We start from the raw sequence: 21,389 nt of genomic DNA on the forward strand, positions 1-21,389 counted from the left end.
GAAAAAAAGAAAACAATTGTTGAGAATAGATTATATATATATATATATATATATATATATATATTAAATTACCAAGGAAGGTTATCAAGTCAAGAAAAATGGAGCCTAATTCGAAAATAATAAAGAAGTCGTCAAGATGACGACAATCACTATGTTGGACTAAATGTCCATTTTGTTTAAACGAAATTGGATATACTTTTATTAAAAAAAATGCAATTTAAAATGCCCAAGGTGTAGAAGATTATTTAGTTCAGAGAAACATCAAGACAATGAGCACATGCAAATAAAACGATTAGAGGAAGAAAATGTGTAACTTCAACAAAAGAACGAAGCATCAGAGAAGAAATATAAATATCTTGAAGATCGGTTTCATGAAAAATCAACTGAAAGTAATGAAGATATTTTGCGCCTAAGGGACCATAATGAAAAATTACTTGAACAAATCAAGAAATCTAAGGTTAAGAAACAGAGACTAAAACAAGAAAAATAAAGTTTTGACCAAAAGCTCAATGAAAGTCTATCAGAGAAGGAAGGGGAAAATTTACGCTTAAAGAATCTTAATAAAAAATTATTAGAACAAATCAAAAGAGAGAAGGATATCAAAGACAGTCGACGATTAAGAAAACGAAGAGCTTTTACACTTAAGGAATCATAACCAAGCCCTTCTTACGAAAATAAAGAAACTAAAACGTGACAAAAATTCATTAAATGACAAGTTAGAACAACTTCAAAAAGAAGCATTGAAGTCTCCAGTGGTTTCAGTCCAAGTTGAAAATAAAGGAATAAATATCGATGCAGCCAATATAACAACTCAAGAAGAAGAGAAATCTATAGAAGTTAAAACCAATTCAGATATGGAAATTCAAACAATGGAAATTTCAAGTGATGATACAATCGCCAATTGAACAACAACAATACCTGAAGTAAGTCGGGAAATCTCCACAAACAGATTAGGGCAAGATCAAACTGCAAGAGCTCCTTATCGACATCTGAATCACAAGAGCAGACAAATAAGTCAGTCTACATATTTGAACCATATAGAACGAACACAACAAATTTATGTTCCAAGGAATACCGAAGTTTGCAGAATCTAGTCCTATGATAACAATCCATTACAAAATCCAAGTGATCAAAAGATTCCACAGAAGGTTAATCTAGGATGGTCTGATTCGTTCTCAATCCAACAATTTTATTTATCATTCAAACTATCATATCGTCTTGTATAAACGAAGATGATAGTTTCGAGACAAGAAGACATTCGAAACAGAAAAAGAGATTAAGCCTTTTCATCAATAAGCTTTGAGGACAAAGCTTTTTGAAGAGGAAGGCAATGTTATGAATAATATAGATATATATATATATATATATATATATATATAATGTAAACAATAAAAACAATAAATAATGATTAAGTAACTAGTAATTAGTTAATGAAGGGGTTTGTCCCTATGTACACGACCATTGGTGAAGAGCTACATGCCTATGGTATATAAGCAGTCCCTCATTCTCTTTTATAATCATCTCATACCTCATATCTCATATCAGTTTTTTTATACAATAGACAATTACTTGTCCTACTATGGATGTTTACATCTTTGAAGTATTTTGAAGATTACTCTGCTGTGTATACGGACCTTGTTCGTTACAGGTCAATTTTCCACAAGGATTATCGGGTCTAGGAAACCTCTTGGAAAGATATACTTCCAAACCCTAGCCTCAAGAATCCTCCTAGAGTTTCGTAGAGAGCCTATCACCTTTTGCGTTCCAAGCAAGAAAAGCATATTATTGAGTCTCTCCTGTGAATGGGCCTTGGGAATCACCCTTCATCCTTTCATTGACCTATTCATTTTTGTGATTCCTTGTACTAGGTCTCCTACCATCAGTGAAAGTTCGTAAAGAGCAGGGAGCCTTAGTTGCGGTGACAGTGGGTTATTGCTCCATTGTTGCCCCTTGACCTAATAGTTGCTCTATAGGATTCCCTCCTAGGACCCTTGCTAGTTTGAGCGGTAACAAGCACTAGTGCAATTTTCAAGGCAGTGTGGGCTGCATGTATCACAGATATCAAGCACAAAATTTGAGGGATATCATTACACAAATTTCAAGACCGCAGTATGCATTTTTGTGTGATCTGGGCGTGATTTTCAAGGCTGTTGAGTGAGATTTCAGAGGGAGTTCTGCACAAATTTTTAGGGACTGACAAAGAATTAATTGGCATGAATTTCTGTGCGGCAAGAGCAATGAAAATCGAGGCAGTCAATTAGGAAATTAAAAGAGCAACTACAACACATTCTCCAAGGAAATTAAGTGCACAAATTTCAAGGGAGATAAGTAGAAATTATTGCTGTCATTTAATGCTGTAAATTTCTTTGATAAGAAATGCAAATATTTCTCTGTCTCTCTGGTTTTCCCTTTGTGGTTTTTCCAGGGTCTTTGGACCAAAAGTCATTGTGTTAAATTTGTGTGACTGTTGCATTTATTCTTAGCGAAAGTGAAAGAGTAGAGTAGGCTTATGTGTTTCATGCTTTAGCAAATATTCATGTTTAAAAACAACAACATAAATCTATGTTGGGTTGGGCATTAAACTGATGTGATTCCTAAAACTGAAACCGGGTTGGGCCTACAATTTTCTACATGGTATTAGAGCAATACTGAACCTATCAATTGAGAAGTGTTGAACAAGTATAACTAGCCTACATGCCCAGAGATTTGGTGGTTGGGAGGGAAATTGTTCAACCATTTTCAATGTTGGATAGTTGTGTTGGTTGAGAGGGTCAAACGACTTTTGTATTGAGGGTGGACGACAGGTTAAGTAGGGCTAAAAACTTTGGCCCATTCAAGGAGAGGATAGTTTTGCTGTCGGAGGAGATTGAGTTGTGGGATATTGTCAAGAAGGCGGTACAATCATCTACTAATCCTATTCAGTCGTCAAGCTTCAACAAGCGTACTGTGAAGGTTAAGAGAATCTTTCTTGATGTGATTAAAGATCACCTTATACCTCACGTGTCAGGGAAGCAATTTGCTTATGAGATGTGGGATTCCTTGATAAAACATTAGCTGAGCACTAATGAAAATAGGAAGATGGTGTTATGTGATAAACTAAGAAACACTAAGATGACCAAAATTAACGCAGTGACCTCGTACCTTACCAAGATCCCATAGGTGAGAGATGAGTTCGTTGTAGTGGGATATTGATTTGGGGTAGCATCAGATGTGCTCTAGCCACAAAAATTGGTGGAGAGGCTAAAGCACATGAGATCTCCAAGACCCATAAATGGTTTGGACAAAATCTAACCAGTATGGGAGATATTAAAATAATTAATATTTTTAATGGAGTTCCTAAGTCTAAACTTAAGAAAAATAAAATATTAATGTGAATTAATATAAAACTGAGTTAGAATGGTCCAAAAGTCATGGATCAAGCTAGATCTAATCTCAGTAGTTCATTAGGGACTTAATCTCGGCCGTTGAATTGTCAACGAGAAAAGTGTAAGAAGAGGCTTGAGGGTTAGTTGGAGAACACACTGAGTTGATCAAGAATTCGATTTTTTGGGGCAGGGCTTGCTAAGGAAATCGAAGGAGTGATCAGAGTTGTAGCTGAGGGGCAGCGAATACAGTAGCAGAGAGGTAGAGATAGTACCGGGAGCATCAATGCAGAAGCCGGGCGAGGGTTGACGCAGAGGTAGCTAGAGGCTACGCAGAGGCAGCCAGAGGTAGCCAGGAGCTGCGCAGAGCTTGAGGAGGGCCAACGTGGGAGACGTAAAGGCTCTAGAGGTTGATGCAGAGCCCCGAGAGGTTGATGCTGGGTCATATAAGCTGACGCTGGGCCAGAGAGTCTGACGCAGATCCTAGAGGCTGACATTAGGAGATTTCGTGCGATAGATTGGAGCTGGAGAGCTGGATAAGGTGACATAGTCCCTATCAGGGTGACAGAGAGCAACATAATGCTGCAGTGTTGCTGTGGGTATTAGAATAATGCTATTTTAGTGTTTAATGCTCATTCAGATAAGATCATCTGTGATCTTATTAACAATTTCTTCTTAGAAACTTGCTGTTTCTATTTCTTAGTAGAAACCTGTTGTTTCTATTTTTGTAAATACATTTGTATTATTGAGCTTCATTGCTCATTGATTATGGTATCAGAGCTCGGGTATTTTTTTCGAAATAATTTTTCATTGTTTGAAAAATTTCATGTTTCATTTCGAAATTGCTCTCTTGGAGTCTGATTTTTTTTTTGGGTGTCGCGTTTTATCCTTCTTTGGGCGTCGTGGTTCACCATTGCAGGTTCCCAACCAATAGCACCACATCGCTGCTGCTTTTCTCTGCAGAACAGCGAGTCGCTGTTGCTGTTCGACTCCCGCTCGGCTCTCCGTGTGAGGGCTTCAACACATTGCGGCCCATCTTTCGCTTCACGGTTATCTTTTGGGCACGGGGGACGTCGTTGTTTACTTTGCGCTTGCGGGTTCTGACTACTCCGAGGGTTTCTTGATTGCTGGAATATACTTTGGCGCGCGACTTTTCTTGGCGTCGGACCCAAGCTGGGTCGATCCGTGGCCCGACGCTTCGCCCACGAGGAGTACACCATAGCCATTCTTTCACGCGATCTAGATAAGCTGTCGTGATTCGCTGACGAGATTGCAAGGGAGGAAAAGGCGCAGGTTTTTGCCATCAGAGTTGTCTGCACTTCATTTGGCGGATGTCGTTTTTTTATTTTTTTCTTATTTCGTTGTCGAAAATGGTGCACGGAGACTGAAAACATCGCTGCTGTACTCATGACAGAAGAGAGATCCATCACCTGCTGTTGCTGATCCAGAGACAGATCATCGACCTCCGTGCCCCCAATTTTATTCACAGGATTATCAAATTCCTGCGAGAGCACTCGCACGATGGTAAATTTCATCTGGCTCACGGTTTTTTTTTGTGCTCTGTACAACGTGTACTCTGGAAGGTTTCTTCGCATTGGCAGGACATCCAGGGTTGGAATCCGGAGAAACAGCAGGCGGTGCACGATATTTCGAGGTGGTTCTAGTTTTCCGTCGCCAGCGTATGCACCAACACCAGCACCAACATCAGCACGTCCACCCAAATATTTTTTTCAGAAGTCGGCAATTGGACGTATATTTTCAGTGCATGCAAATGCATGTTTATGCAGGCGTAATTATTGAGCGCAGGGAATTTTTTCACTTGTCTGATTTTGTCCGGATCAGCCAGCATCTGCATTGAAATCCATTCCGGACTCCTTTATTGTTTTCTATGTCTTGGGAAACGTATAGATGGCCTTGCTAACCAACCTGACGTTGGAAGGCAGTCAACGCTTTAATGGCACCAATTATAACATCTGGAAACAGAGAATGTTGACCATTTTTGAATATAGGCGTCTTGACCAGCTCGTTTTGGGAAAAGAGCTCAGTCCTGGTACACCTGGTGCAGATCAAGATAAGTTTGATGATCGAAATTGAGAGGCTGTTATGCTTCTCAAACTCTCTGACTGATGATCAGTTACCACAGATTCCTTCCGACAAGACAACTGCCGAAATCTGGCAACATTTGAAGGAATTGCACGAGACATCCGACAAGAGCAAAGCTTTCTTTCTAAAGAATCAGTTGTTCTCCATCATGATGGACGAACGTATGTCTTTATAGGAACATCTTAACAAGATTAAAGACATTCGAGATCAACTCGAAGCCATTGGTCGGACCATGGAGGAAGAAGATATGGTAGTCATCACTCTGAAAAGTCTACCAAAACCTTATGAGCACTTCATAGAAACACTCAACATTACCTCCACTAATGTTGATCTGAAGTTTCCAGAGTTATGCACCAAACTCCTGCAGCAGGATTGTTGGAAACAGCGGTTTGGTAGTGGTGCTTCATCAACCTCCTCAGAAAATGCTTTTGCTGCCAAATATCAGTCCTCTCAGTCCTTTCAACAGAAAGGTTCTTCTCAGCCTTCTGATCCTGTTAAGAAGAAAAATGTGCAGTGTAATTACTGTCACAAGTTCGGCCACATGAAGAAAGATTGCTGACAGAGGATTGCTCCTGAACAGAAGTAGCAGGGAGGGTCTTATCAGAAAGCGAATATTGCAGAACATTCTGAGCAGAAGGAATCTGCCTCTCACGCCTTTATGGCTAAGAGGTCCTCAGATCATGCCCCGTCTTCTTCCTGGTACATTGACTTTGGTTCATCACATCATTTCTCTCACAGGCATGACTGATTTAGTGACTTCTCATCTTTTAGTGATTCCGTGGTATTTGGCGGAGGTGAGGAGTACACAGTGGTTGGCAGAGGTATAATTCAGACACAGTCTGATGGGCGTACACTCATCTTCCTGAATGTGTACTATGTTCCTGGTATGGAAATTAATTTGCTGTCTGTTAGCCAGATTATGAGGAACTCTCCTCAGCTCGATGTGGTGTTTAGTGCGCACAAGTGCTCCATTATTGACAGGGATACTCGTCTTACGGTTGTTGTTGGCCTAGAGGATCATGGTCTATACAGGCTTCTTGACACTGGTGATTCTCCAGAAGTGGCTCTAGCAGCTCGTGTTTCTCCCATCAGCACTTTGTGGCATCAGAGATATGGGCATCTAAACATTCAATATCTCTCTCAGCTATCACGGGAGGGACTTGTGTCAGGGTTACCTGATATTCAGACTCAGCAGTTGGGAGTGTGCAGCGCCTGTCAAGCTGGCAAGCAACATCGGTCTTCATTCAAGGATGGAGAATCTTGGCGTGCATCTAAGGTACTCCAGTTAATTCATGCTGATATTTGTGGTCCTATGAATACATCTTCAGTTACTGGTTGCAAATATTTTTTGCTTATTGTAGATGATTTCAGTAGAAAGATGTGGGTGTACTTTCTAAAACATAAATCTGATGTATTTAGTATCTTTCAGAAGGCTAAGTCCTTAGTTGAAAAAGAGTCTCGCTGTAATATCATAACTCTTAGGACAGATGACGAGGTGGAATTTGTTCTTCTGCTTTCTCCAACTTCTGTGATACCCATGGCATCAAACGCCAGTTAACTACACCCTACACTCCTCAGGAGAACAGTGTTGTCGAACGTCGCAACGGTACGGTTGTTGAAATGGCTTGTTCCATATTACAAAACAGGAGTGTTCCGAACAAAGTTTGGGCTGAAGTAGTGTCTATCTTCTTAACCGATCACCTACTCGGGCTGTTAAGGGGAAGACTCCAGAAGAGGTTTGGTCTGGCCATAAGCCTAAGATCAGTGACCTCAAAGTGTTTGGCTCGGTTGCATATATTTGGATTCCAGCTGCTAAGCGCTCTAAGTTGGATTCCAAAAGCCAGAAACTCATGATGATAGGGTACAGTGATCACCATAAGGCCTATAGGCTGATAGATCTAGACATTGATCGTCTTATTTTCAGTTGGGACGTAGTATTTGATGAAGACAGAGGATTCTTTCAATCCCCTCCTTCTGAGCAGTGTTCTGAGGATCAGCCTCACAGTGTTCTTCTTCCGTTAGGTCCACCTGATGGGAGGGATGATGCAGCATCAGTATTTGATGATGCACTACTTGAGTTCCCTCCGGAAAATAATCCTCCTCTCGCTGCTCCTGTTATTCCTGAGCGTTCTCCACCTACTCCAGATATTGGTTCTTCTACTCTTTGGCGTAAATGGTGGGCTAAAACTATTGGTGATCTCTGGGATAATGAACTCCTTGAAGGTAGAACTCTCAGAAATAAGAGAAAACAATACCCTACAATAAATTTTGCTCTTATGGCTAACCTACACAGTGTTTTTGAGCTTCAAACCTATTTCGAGGCTAAGGGTATACCTGAGTGGGAATAGGCTATGGAAGTTGAATTCCAGAGTCTTTAGAAGAGTCACACTTGGACCTTTTCTGATCTTCCTACAGGGAAGAAGTCCATTAGCTGCAAATGGGTGTATAAAGTGAAATACAAAGCTGACGGAACCCTAGACAAGTATAAGGCTCGCCTTGTTGCTCGAGGGTTCTCACAGAAGGAAGGTATAGACTATGAGGAGACCTTTGCTCGTCCAACCAAGATGAGTACCTTACGGCTCGTCCTTGCCTTAGCAGCTCAGTTCAGTTGGAAAGTCCATCAGATGGATGTAAAGAGTGCTTTTCTAAATGGTGACTTATAGGAAGAAGTCTACATGACACAACCTTCAGGATTCAAGGTTGCTGGTCAAGAACAGAAAGTCTGTAGATTAGTCAAAGCACTCTATGGTCTGAAACAAGCTCCTCGGGCTTGGTACATGAAAATTGATAAATACCTCATAGATCATGGCTTTCAGCAGAGTCGATCTGATGCAAACCTGTATATCAAACATACTGGTGATGATATTCTGTTTGTGGTTGTCTATGTAGATGACCTTATCATTACTGGCAGTTCAACACCTTTGATCCATGGGATCAAACAGGGTTTGTGCAACATCTTTGATATGACAGATTTGGGACTTCTTCATTATTGTTTGGGGGTTGAAGTCTGGCAGACTGAGATCAACATCTTTCTCTCTCATTCCAAGTATGCTAGAAGTCTTGAGGACTACAGGTTGCATAAACAAGGAATAGGCTCAGATGATAGAGTCATACATACCTTAGATAATATGCAGTCTTTTTATCACAACTGATCAATCACAAGTTCGAACCTTGATTACAAGAGATGCTACAGAATCAACCTCTTTCCAGGCTTGAGCAGCTATCTCAATTCATACTGGATATTTTACACGCAATTCCTGCAGTTGCCTCTTATAGTACAAACTAACCTGAGGAAAATTCGGACACCATTCAAACTTCCAAATGTTTGCTCGGGCATTAGGATACCTCGATCTAGTCTTTGCCTTCACTTCCAGCCATCTCAAGGGATTTGGCCTTGTTTCTTCAGCCTGTAATAGCTCGGCCATAACCTCAATATAACCACAGAAAATTATAACCAGAACACAGCCCAAAAACCTTGCTTAAGAACTCGGTCTGCTTGGATCACAGTCACAGTGATAAAATTCGACCTTTTCCATCCAACTGCTCTTCGATGAAGGTTCTTTATTGGCCCCTAGCTTTGATACCACGTTGGTTTTTAGGGAATAGGTTAGAAATATTCTTTTAGGCTCGAGGCCAGGGCAAAGCCCACAAGGGGAAAACCCAGAAAATCCTTACTTATGTGAGTGAGTGAGAGAGAGAGAGAGAGAGAGAGAGTTCAATTTATCAGTACATCGTCTAAACAAATCATCAAGAATAAAATATGACTAGAGCAAGAGATTCCAATGAAGGACAAGATTCCTCCTTCCTGAAATTTCGACCCTTACTGAAATTTTGGTCCCTTCCTAATATTTTGGCCTCTCTTCTACTGCTCCCAACTTCACTAGCTCAGAGATCTTCAAGACAAAATTGATATGTGTAAATTGATGGAGGAAAGTGATGCAGGAGCATCGGCATTAGCCAGCAATGTGGAGGATTGTCCACATGTTGTGGCTAATCACAGTAAAATTCATTGACTGTTAGTCAAATTTGAAGATTACCGAGAAGGATAAACTTCTCAAATAATTTGTTATTGTAATAAGTGTGTAATTGCCTTATTTAGATTAGTGATAAGATTTGTTAAAATAGATGTGCACAAGAGCAAATAGATAGGCGATTGTTGTTAAACTTCCAGATTTAGAAGATTTCGTTGAATTAGCTCATGGTAAAAAGGTCGATAAGGCAAGAGGTGAATGAGATACTTTGTGTGTGTAGTCTTTGAGTGTGGAGCGAAAAGCTCAGAAGAATAGGTAGACTGTGTGTTATTGTAATGGAAGTCGTTTCTGTTATGTAATTGGGTAATAGCAGAGACTTTGTTTATGAATAACTTTCACATTATGTGAGTCTATGGATGAGAATAATGGAAGGATTATGCGTTGGCTTTTCTTTGAAATTGTTGAATTGGTTGTGTTTGCGTTTTATTTAATTGCAAAGAGCGTTGTGTTGAAACAAATCTGAAGTAGTGAGCCTGTACGCCAGACAGTTATTGAACAAGAAATAAAGTGTGAAATAAACTCGTATTAGAAATTGTGTAAAACGACTCCACAGAAATTCTGAACAGAATTCGTGTGTCTCTTTGTTTGATGCGCCTGGAGTGGAGTTATAATTTTTGTGAAGTTGTTTGAATGAGTGAATGACCTGTGTATGTTTGAAATTGTGAGGATTCTTGGGATTGAGGCAAATCGGCGTGTGAATTTAGTGAAATGGAAAGGTTTGTTTTTACAGTGAAACTGTTTAAAAAGGCATTATAAATCTGGGTGATCGTAATGAACTTACATTATATTTAAGTTTCGGAGTGAATCGGGTCCGAAATCTGTATCGGCGGTTATTAAAACTATGGTGATGATCCGATCTCCGATCAATCGGATCGGAGCTATGAATTATTGACTGTCGGCATTCATTTGTCGTGACCGCCGATTGGCATCATGTCAAGTTACAGCGAATGGTGACTTCCGATTTGGATCGGATCGGAAGTTTGGGCGCTGAAAGTGAAAACACCTTGCAAAAGATCCGATTGGTGATCCCCGATTAATCGGATCGGAGTTATGGGAACTGAATCCGCAAGTTCAGACTTCCGATTATTACCAATGTCGATTCCCGATTCCGATTGAATCGGATCGGAACTGTGGTGATTGATCGTATCGGCGCTATGAAAGCTGCCGATGATTGGAGAATGCATTGGAATTGCGATTTGCAAATTGATTTGAGCTGAATCGGGTGACTGAAGTTGGAACGAAATTATAATGTATGTCATGTTCAGGCGCAGAGGCAGATGCATAATAAAGGTGATGTGCTGGTAAGTCATGTTTAATGTTATTCGACTTATAATGAAATCTGAGTTATGCAATGGAAGATCACACGCAGGATATTGGGTGAGACCGAATGAAGGCGCCGTGACAGCAGTCAATTGAAGGATCTCTATATAAGTATTCTGCGTATAAGAAGGTTGGGGCGAAATTTAGTGTTGATTGAAATCGAAAGGAACTTCTTCTAGACTGCGTGAGGTCCAAGGCATGGTGATATGGATTCACAAAGTGTAGTGACGGAATGGTAAGCGCATGGATCAATTATTGTGAACATTCGATTTTGGCAAAGTGAAAATCGATGTGTGACGGAATCTGAATAAGGTGGAAAGTGAATTATAAATTTGCAGAGATAACGAGGTATGTTAAATTCTGGGTATTGATTAATAGAAATTTTCATATTATTATGATTTGCCCAGATGGGAATCTTACTGGAATTAGAAAGTGTGGAGCAGGATTTAATTACGAGTTGAAACTGCCAGTAAGTGGATTACTTGGCATGCGGTTGGAATATAAATGAGAAGTGAATTTTTATATGCACTTCAAATTAGATTCTGGGTTTGGCGGGTTTATGCCTGCGTCAGAAAGGCTCCTTCAAAGTTTATATAGAATTTTGAGGAGGTCAAATGGGTGCCTTTTGGGGCTCATCCGACTTGTAGATTTAGGAGGGAAAACCATAAATTCAAATTTAAATTTCTATCCTTTATTTTTTTTCTCCATCATTTTGTTAGTACACATTTCCACTGAAGTTTCCAATCTTCAACATGTAAGCTTAGTGCATGAACACAGGTACGGAGAATGGTGGATTGGATAAGCATAAAGGATGAACATTCATGAGTCATGTACTGTGAGTCGTGACAGGGACTAACAACCCTAAGAGTTAAGCACATGGACTTGGTAAAGAATGGTTCGCTTAACAAACTTTTTCGTGGGATTAGGAAATGGTTTTGTGAGGACATACCTTGGTGAACACCTAGGTGGGGTATGTGCTTTGAGAGGTAGTGGTGTCCAATTGCATGCCTCCCAACATTGTGCTCAGATCTAGGGGAGAGATAGAGCGTACTTGTCAAGGCCTTAGTATTTTGACAATGTTGGTAATGATGATGCTTATCAATCCAGATCCTTTCTTATAGAAGTTCTCAACTTGAATACCTTCCTATAAATCATTATCCCGAGAAGTCATTTTGAATACCTCCCTAGTTAAGAGGAGTGTTGGACTTGTAACTAGGTTTGGTCTTCATAATTGTCATTGTATTTTGTGTAAAAACAAAAAGAAGAAAAATTATTATTATTATTTTATTGTTAAGCATGTTCTTCATGCTTTGTTTTGGTCAAAAGAAAATGTAAGAGGGCATGTTTTTCGTGACCCTTGTAAAAGAAGAAAATTTGAATTTTTGCGAGTGTCATTTGTCCCTCCAAGTTGTCAAGTCAACCCTTTAGAAAGACAAGTCGGCTTGCCCAAATGACGTGTCCCTTCGCATGAACAATCAACTATATATTGGCACCTAGTCTCCTCCATTTAGCAAGCAATTCGGTGATCATCTGTGGTGAAGAATTCAGATGTCTGAGGCAAAATACAAAGGTTCCTGAGGAAGAAGGTCTGAAGAATATAATGTGAGCTTCATACGGAACTATACTTCTATAAAAGTAGCTTCTTGTGACACTATACCTCTGAAAATGCGAGCCTTTTGTGGCACTATAATTTTGTGACAAAGCGAGCTATTTGAAGAACATTATCTCTGTGATAATGCGAGTCAATTGAGGATTATCTCTATTGAATGCGAGTTTCCGAAGTACAGTCTCCTATGATGATGCGAGTACATTCTACAATGATAATATGAACTTCAGAGGTATATATTGATGCAAGTTTTAAAGGCACATTCTACTATGATGATGCGAGTCTTAGAGGTACATGATGATGAGAGTTTCGAAGACATTTAAGGACAAGCATATTGCTGATTGGTGGACTATCTTATGGACTGAACATGGTAGAGTTTTGGAGGGCTGACTTGGCACTTGGAACCCTCGTTAGTTTGATTTGGATTTCACTTGTTGACGAAGAATCTCTAAGGAAAGGATTGATGGGTTTCCCCTTGCCTCTGGCCTAATCTCTGGTGTCTCTTGTCTCTTGTGCATTTTCTCTATATCTTTGAATGTATAATTGCTTGATGACATAAATAAATCAAATAAATGCAGAGGAGAGTAGTGGGGACCATGATGATGAGGACTACAGGTATACAAGCCTCAAGGCATCAATCAGCGTCAGAATCAGCATCACTGTTCTCATCATCATGGTCCCCACTGCTCTCCTCTGAATCCAGCGTGTCCGATGCGATTTTGCCCTGATTCGTGTCCAAAAACCATGACACGTCGTGTCCTTTCCTGACTCGTTGAATCCGAGGTTGTGTCACAATTTTGGCAGTGTGTACTGTTTTCCAGGACTCGTTAGGCGGCAAAAATGACCTGCACGGGTATGAAAAGGCCGCCTTTGGTCATTACAACCACGCATATTTTCATTTGGCAAGCATTTTGGTAGCTTAATGATCAAGTCTAGGCCCAAGTATTGATATGCTATTCATGGTAATGTTAAATTCTTAAAGTAAAAGTGACATTCTCCTTAATCTTCATTTTCATCCTTTTACTTAAATTTTTAACATTACCATGAAATGACTCAGGATGTTTGAGAGTGGTTCCGGCCTCATTGGATTTCATATGGAGAAAGTAGAATTTTAGATTTCATTCAAAATCCAACAGACTTATCAGTTTTTCAGGACTTTAGGATTGCAATGTTTCCATTGAATTTTGTCATGTATTTGGGTATGGAACTCGTATTTAATCAAGAGCACCAATCCCTCTATGTACCTTGATGTTAGTGACATTGGTTATCGAACTCCTGTATCATGACCCTCCTAAAAATGTACGCATCACTCAAACAAAATCTTGACTTGACAAGTTGACATGTTATGCTTGTTCTATCTTATGTTAATGCTTAAAGGGTGATATTAATGACAAAGATCCCTATACAGATACAGAGGTAATGACAAAGATACCTCTGGATAATAACAAGTAATTATCATGTCTAGAAATTCTCTCTTGCATTGGAATTTCAACATCAAGAATGGTAATGGCCCTGAGTTTCACCATAGGTCATAGCTGCTGACCGGGTTCCAGGTGACAACTTGGATAATTGATGACCCTGGACTAGTCTTGACCCCAGAAGGCCAAAAGGTATTTGTCCAGTGGGACCCTAGAAGGCCTTTGGCCAATGGGTGACTAGATTCCTTTGTATGATGCTAATGCAAGATGCTTTCCACGTGGTCCTGGTATAGTACATGAAGTGGATGGATACATCAACAAAACTAGCTCATTCAACCTTTTCTTAGGATAGAGGAATTTTTCAACAAGAGATCATTTGAAGAAGTCAAAGAGAATACCTCTCTAGCTAAGAGGGAGTGTTGAATTTTCAGTAGCTTCTGTTGGTATTTTTAGCTACTCCAAGTTGACCCATAAAAGAAATATAAAAGAAGTAATTTTGAGTTTAAATTGTCTCCAAAAGTCAAGTCGGCCCTTTAAGAAGTACAAGTCACCCAACTCTAAAGACACTCCTATTTGGGCTCATCAAACCACTATATATTGCCAATCAACTTCCTCACTTGAAGAGCAATTTGGATCACTCAATTCTTCTGTTTTCTGTCCACAATGCGAATGAGAGAGAGAGAGGCAAGACGAACAAAGTTTGACTTGAAGTTTCACTCGCGTTGACTAGCAATGACCAAATTTTTTGAGGTAGAGTTTGACTGAAATTTTTGAGGTTTTCTGTGTCAGGTTGACAAAATCTTTTTGAAGCTTCAGGAGGCCAAAATTCGGCCTATTTCAGCATCGTTTGATCACGGGTTGGCTAAGAATATTTTGGGCAGTTTGACCAAGTTTGACCTGTGTTATTTGTGGTCAGTTTGACCTAGTTTGACTTGGAAAAATCAGATTGTATCTCTCGTTGAATTGAATTATCTATCTAAGAAAAGGTTGCTAGGTTTTCCCTGTTAGGGTTTTCCTAGAGTAAATTTTTTGTGTCTCTTGTGTTTGATTGTCTCTTTATGATTCTACTGTCATTATTGTTTTACTGTTGACATTTTCTATGTATAATTGCTTAATGATGTATGTGACACAAGATGAATTAATAAAGAAGTCATAGGAAGTAATTACTAGATTAGGAAATCACAAAAACTCAACAAACCCATCAAGTTTCAGAGTGTTGGGTTTCTTTGGAATGACTCATGTTTACATGCTCCTCTTCCACAACCATATCAGATTTGCAGATGCCAACATTGTGATCGGGCTGGCGATGTGAAAGATCAGTGTTTTGATATTCACCCTTGTGAGCATTGTGGTAAACACACTCATCATTCAGACAAATGTTCTAGACATAAGACTCCTGTAAGAGAATAGATTCACGTTGGATGGATCACTTGGAAATGGTCTTCAACAACAAAGAAAATATATCAGTGATACCTCAGAGTTCAGTCTCTAGTATTGACACGTCTTGCATTGGAGATATCTTCATCTTCGCACTTTGTATTTGACAATGGGGGAATGATGGTCGATTATCAGTTTTGAAGAAATATCAAGCGAGCCTGAGCCATAGCTTGAACTATTGAAGAATCAAGGGCAATTAGATGTAGTGTGATTCTTCTTGACTTGATAACAATTTGTGGAGTCTTTTTCCTTTTTCTTGTTAGCTTAATCTTCTTCTTCTTATTAATGCATGTGTGTGTACTTCATCAAACTGCTACCAAAACATAAGAACAAGAACACAAGATGTTGGCTCTCTGCCAGGGCCAAAACCTCTCTTCTCTTGAGAGGAAACCCCTTTAGTAAGTTTCTCTTATTGAGGCTTCTTATTGATCAATACCAAGCCCTAGACCCTTGACTAGAATGTTCTCCAAGCACACGTCAAGTCCTTCCTCCGTTTTGCACTTTGTTCCCCGACACTTCCTTCTTCCGACACTTCGTCCTCCTTCCAACAGATGTTAGATCTTGTTGTACTTGCTCTAGAAGAGATAACTTTGATGGGACCCTTTCCTTATGATGATTCCTTCCTTCTCTTCACCAACCAGCGAACTTGAATGACTGTAACGGGAGGGTTGTTATAACAGCAGAGGCAACCTACTTTTCTTCGCACGTGTGACTGTAATAGGCTTTACAACAGCGCTATTACCTTTTCTCTTCTTCCTTGCTTCTTTGCTTGAGTGGGAGGCCTTTTAGGTCTATGGTCTTAGCCCAAATGATGAGGTTTATGTGACTGTGATAGAGGGCTGCTATGACAGCAGAGTGACCCTCTCCTTCTTTGCACGTGTGACTGTTTTCTACCCTAGAAAACAGTCCTGTTGACTTCAGTTGTGTACCCTTTTTTTTCACTGCTCTTCGTCCTTTGTTTACCCTTTTCTTGGCTTCCTACCTTCACTGATTTCAGAGAGGAATTCATTGTCTTTGGAGGAGTGGACAACCTCTATATATAGAGGACTGTCCCTCCTTTAGGCCGACTTGCTATCTTTGCTTTGGATGGCTTCTTTGGTGGTGTCACATGCTTGGAGGAGACTTGACTTTGCTTGGAGGGTTATTCTTTGACTCTTATAAATACATTTACATGGTGTGACATGCCCTTAAGGTCTTCAACATTTTCTTTTGAGTATTTGACTCACCTATAACACTTTAACATGTGCTAGACCTATTTCAATGGGCAAGAAACTCATTGACATATATTATAAAAATAATATTTCTTTTCTTGAATAAATACAAATATCAAAAGTACATTTATGAAGACCAAACCTAGTTACATTTCCTTCAACATGAACCAGAGCCAACTGCCGGAGCCTAGAGGTAGAGTCAAAGTTGTAGCCATAGACAGATTCATGGTCCTTGAGCATGTTTTGGTTGGTGGCCAGCGTTAAACCACCACCAACAGAAGACTTTGGTTTCTACTACATAAGTTTGTGGTCATATTTAAACTGTCATTAGGGAGCACTTCCACTTCATAGAAGACTTGACTTCTAGCTAGATTCATAATTGTTTCAGGAATTGCTTCGAGCCTAGTTCTAGAGTTGGTTAGCCTTAATTTTTAAACCACCACCGGTAGAAACTTCGGGTTCTTCTACCTCATTTGGTTTGTGGTCTTTCTTAAACCAACATTTTAGAGAGCACCACCAGCCATTGGCTGCCATGCACTTTTGTATTTCTGCTCTTTTCTTGGACTTATATACACCCATTTAGATTAATGGGGGGAGGAATGTTGGACACCTAATCCGTTAGGGTTGGTATGGAGGAATTCGAATAGTCATTGAAGTGCAAGCGACCTCTTGGAAGATGAAAACCAAGGGTTAGAAAACTATGTATTAATATGTACATCTTATGAATAGATTGCAATCACACGTTTATCCAAACTGCCTATTACTTTGGTGTGTGTTTAACAAGAATGAAGATGCAGCCTAACATAAAAAAGGCTTAGCTATTTTTCTCATAATGATGAAGGAAATAATGAAGCCTTGAATCAAGAAAACTTCCAGGTACTTCAATAAAATGTGAATGAGTACAAGAAGTTTTGCAGGTAGTTAACTGAGGATTACCTTGATGTGAATTTCCTATAGAATCTATCTATTAAGCAAAGGAAGGAATTTGATGAGGTGTTGCATGAGTATCAAGAAAGTCTCACTGAGACCCTCCTTCTAGAACTTATTTACAAGTACTGCGCAATGAACACTTTATGTGATGCCGCGGGAAAGGCATTGCAACTCTCAGCAGGGTAGCTAGCAGTTTTACTCCATTCCAAAAGAAATTGATATAGATTGATATATGAGAAGAGTGATGGGGGATCTTGAAGAAGCCACAAATGTGGAAGATTATTGTCTTTCAGATTGCCAAGCAAATGATGAATCTATGAATGAGTTTTGTGCTGCAGATTGCAGGATTGACTATGAGTCTAAAGTTGCCCGAGGTAGCAAAGAAGAAGAAAATATCACAAACTTTGGAAATAATGATAAGCATGTTATTGAAAATCAACATGAGGCATTCCTACTTACGTCAAATCATGAATGCCAGCCTGATGAACAAAGGTGCCTCTGAGAGAATTTTGTGATTTTTTAATGCTTTATGATTGAAATTTTCCATGCTTTAGGTAATAAAGTAGGGTTTCTTTGTGCCATGGCTAAATTCTCTATCTTTTATGAAATCTTGCCATCATATTGTATGAAAAATTATTCTCTTCAAAACCCATAATGCAACTCTAGATGTGCATGTATTATTTAATTTCTCCCCTCACAAAAGAAATAGTTAGGGTTTCAAGTGGATATCTAGGGCATCCCCCTTTACTATGTAAGACTTCCTCTTTCTTGAATTTTATCTGTGAAATTGACTCCATTTTAGCCCTAGGAGGACAAGGCACTGGCCATTGGTGTGTTGATCACTCAAAACCTAATAAAATCTACCTTCTCTCTCTCTTTATCTATTTTTCCTAGGCAAAGTTAGGGTTAGGGTAAATTTAGGGCTTCTTATTTTATGGATGAAATTGAATAATTTTTGGATAAAAATGTTTCTCTTAATTTAGGCTTTATTTTGGATATTTATTTCATGCAAAATCTAGCATTAAAACCTTGTAAACCTAATATTTAAGGGTGGCATCATCCTAGCTATTGTAAGCTAGCGCATGGTGAAAAGCTTTATTTATCCTTATCTCTCTTGCCTATTTGATGACCTTGGTCCTTTGTCAATCAATATTTTGAGGTCATTTCCTCTATCTCTTGTTTGCTACATGCCATTGCATGCCCTATCTGTTGAGAACCTTTCAAATCATAACTTGTAGCAAACCCTTTCTTCTTCAATGTCCTAAGGAAAGTTATCTGAAATTTGGTGCCTTCTTATCTCACCTTTCCAAGGTTTGGCCGGTGCTTTCCTTGCCTTTTCTTCTCATCCTTCTCCTTATTTGTTGAATACTTATTGGGTGATTCTTTATCAAACCCTAAGGTGCCTTTCAGGCCTATCTTTGTACTTCCAAACCTAATAATTTGTCTCTAAGGAAGCCTCCCTTGTGGCGATTTCATCTACCATAGAAGAGTGGAAGACAGATCATCGAGGTGACAGTGGGTGGTTGTCTTTTGTTGCCCTTGACCTAGGTTGCCTAGCGAGGCTTTGTACTAGGCCTGCTAGATTTCGTGGTAACAAGGATCTTTCCGAGCGGAATTTAGAGATTGTATCACTATTCCGGACTAGATTGAGGATTGATAGTTTTGCCCAAACTTCTATCCCCTTCTGTAGTCCAGTTTTGCATAGCCAACAAAGAGAGGGTTGTGATCTTGATCCAACGCTCTTGAAAGGTAAAACTAAGGCCAAGGTAAGTCACATTACAACAACCATACATTTAAAAATCATTAATCTCCTTTATTATTATTATTATTATTTTACTTATAGAAGTAAAATATACACCAATTTTTCTAGCTTGTACCAATTTTTTTTATCTTTAAAAGCTAGTAGATTCTTGGGATTTTTTACTTTAGATGCATTCTTATCCAAGGACAATATTTTCTCTCTGATTTTTGCATTTAAAATCATATTTCATGAGGGTATTTTAGAAATATTTTGCAGATCTGCAGTTTATTACAACAATTCTTCCACAGATCCAGCAAAAGACTTCATCCAATGGTTTGAGCAAGTCTAAATTACCTTTTAACTATTTTTTTTTAATTCTAGATCTAATCTTATAGCTTATTACCAATTCTCTGGGGTAAAAGTAAACATTTTCTGGGTGTTAGAAATTAGATTTTATTGCTGGAATAAATTTCTGCATTTTGACGGTAGGGGAAATCAATCCCTTTCCACTGCAAGTAGTTTCTAGATTGCTGGAAACTTCATTTTTACTTGCAGATCTGAATTGTTGGGCTATTTTAATTGTTACTAACTTGCTGCCCAAGGATCCCCACAGATAGATCTACTCATCTATTGTGTTTCTACACTTGTGGATGGCCTGCAAAGGAACTTGCTGGTTTTCTGCATTTTTCCATTTTGCAGTTCTAAAAACTGCAGGACAATGACATATTTCTCCACTTTCAGCCACTTATCAGTGAGTAGTTCAAGGAATTCTTCTGATATTTAATAAAGGCATCTATCACTCACCTATTGGTGTTATAATATGTAAATATTTAGTGGTTTGCATAGTTTTTGTTAACTGGTCTGCATTTTTTCTGCAGGTTAGTTTATTATTCCAGATCAGGAAATTAATGATCTTAACCTTCAAATTGGATATCTATACTAGATGCTGGTCTACTTATTTTGGGTGAAGTTTTTTGTGTAGAATAGTGAAGCCTCCCATAGCCTTTAGTAGGAGTGACTTAAGGAGTGGGGATTTGTGCCAAGGTTACAATGAGCACTTATCTTGTGTGGTGCCACCTTAACACCTCAAGAGGACCTTCTCAAGGTCACTAAATTGGGCGTTAACAGTTCCTATATTTTCAAGAATGCATATCGATCCCCTGTACACTTGCTATTTGGAATTGTGTATGAAATAGTATGCAAGCAAGCATAAAATAATTTTCACTAATTGAATAGGTGTTCTTGGTAGATTTTTATTTTAGTTTATGCCATAATAATTACTAAATACCATTCAGCTGTTTGGCAGAAGCACCGTTTTATCATTTGAAACACCCTTCAAAACATGGTTTTGAAATTGAAATTCTGTCTGAGATTACCAACCTTTTGTATTTATCAGAAAGCACAAACGTATTATGCTATGTTGTATGCTTATTGTAATCAGATCTAGCTCCCTACAAAAAGATGTTGTCGCTTATACACCTTCAAGTTTCCACAATCTTCAGGATTATGAAGTTGGAATTCTTACATTTTAGTTGCGTGATTCTGTTGTTCTAAAAGGCTTGAGTAACTCCATCTAGCTAGATGTAATTACACCTAGCTAGTTGCTTTATATTTCTTTAAATTTCCATTTATATTCATGATAAGTATTGTAGTTGTGTGATTCTGTTTTGTGAAAGAATTGAGCAGCTACATACATCATATACAACATGTCGATTTACTTTTCAACATTGGTATTGTACATAAGGCATACGTGTAGACTTGTTTACATATCAACTTCTAAGTTGCTTATGATATTTCTTTGCAGGGCCCAGACCTGATAATTAACCAGTCAGAAGAATGCCTGGCAAGAATGAATGAATGGTGTCAGGATCATCATTCCGCCAGTGGTATGCATTTCTTCACTCATGAGCATGGGAATAAGGAAAGCTAAAATCAAGTCAATATAGTTTAATTTTAGAGCCATTTTTGGATGAATATAAGTTTAGTTCATCAGAATGAGTTTGTATGCTTATTTACAAACAATTTAGTTTGGCCATATTAAAATTTAATGACCCTATACTCATATTCAGGGCTGGTAGAAGAAGTTCGAAAAAGCAAAGTAACAGAGCAAGAAGCTGAGCAGCAGGTTAGCTAGTAGAGTTATGGTTATACATTTGTCAATACTATAAAAGGTTATGTTAATTGTCTTCTTTTCCATCCACCATGACAGTAGTATTACAGACCAAAATGT

General features: G+C 38.9%; 1 protein-coding gene across 4 annotated transcripts in view; it reads left to right on the plus strand.

Annotated features, from left to right (window-relative positions):
* Positions 1 to 21,389, plus strand: part of LOC149186835 (Polynucleotidyl transferase, ribonuclease H-like superfamily protein) — a 294,393-nt gene that overhangs the window by 162,190 nt on the left and 110,814 nt on the right. For all 4 annotated transcript variants that reach the window (XR_016255721.1, XM_089411161.1, XM_089411159.1 and 1 more), the window contains exons 5-6: positions 20,964 to 21,045; positions 21,229 to 21,284. Coding sequence is in view for 3 of the 4 variants with exons in the window: in XM_089411161.1 (XP_089267287.1) it covers positions 20,964 to 21,045; positions 21,229 to 21,284 (138 nt within the window). In the remaining variant the exon portion in view is untranslated. The remainder of the gene's footprint in view (positions 1 to 20,963; positions 21,046 to 21,228; positions 21,285 to 21,389) is intronic.

Source organism: Pinus tabuliformis, chromosome 3_1, assembly GCF_031772625.1.
Source record: "Pinus tabuliformis cultivar Carrire ecotype Pingquan chromosome 3_1, CPIR1, whole genome shotgun sequence".
Lineage (NCBI taxonomy): Eukaryota > Viridiplantae > Streptophyta > Pinopsida > Pinales > Pinaceae > Pinus > Pinus tabuliformis.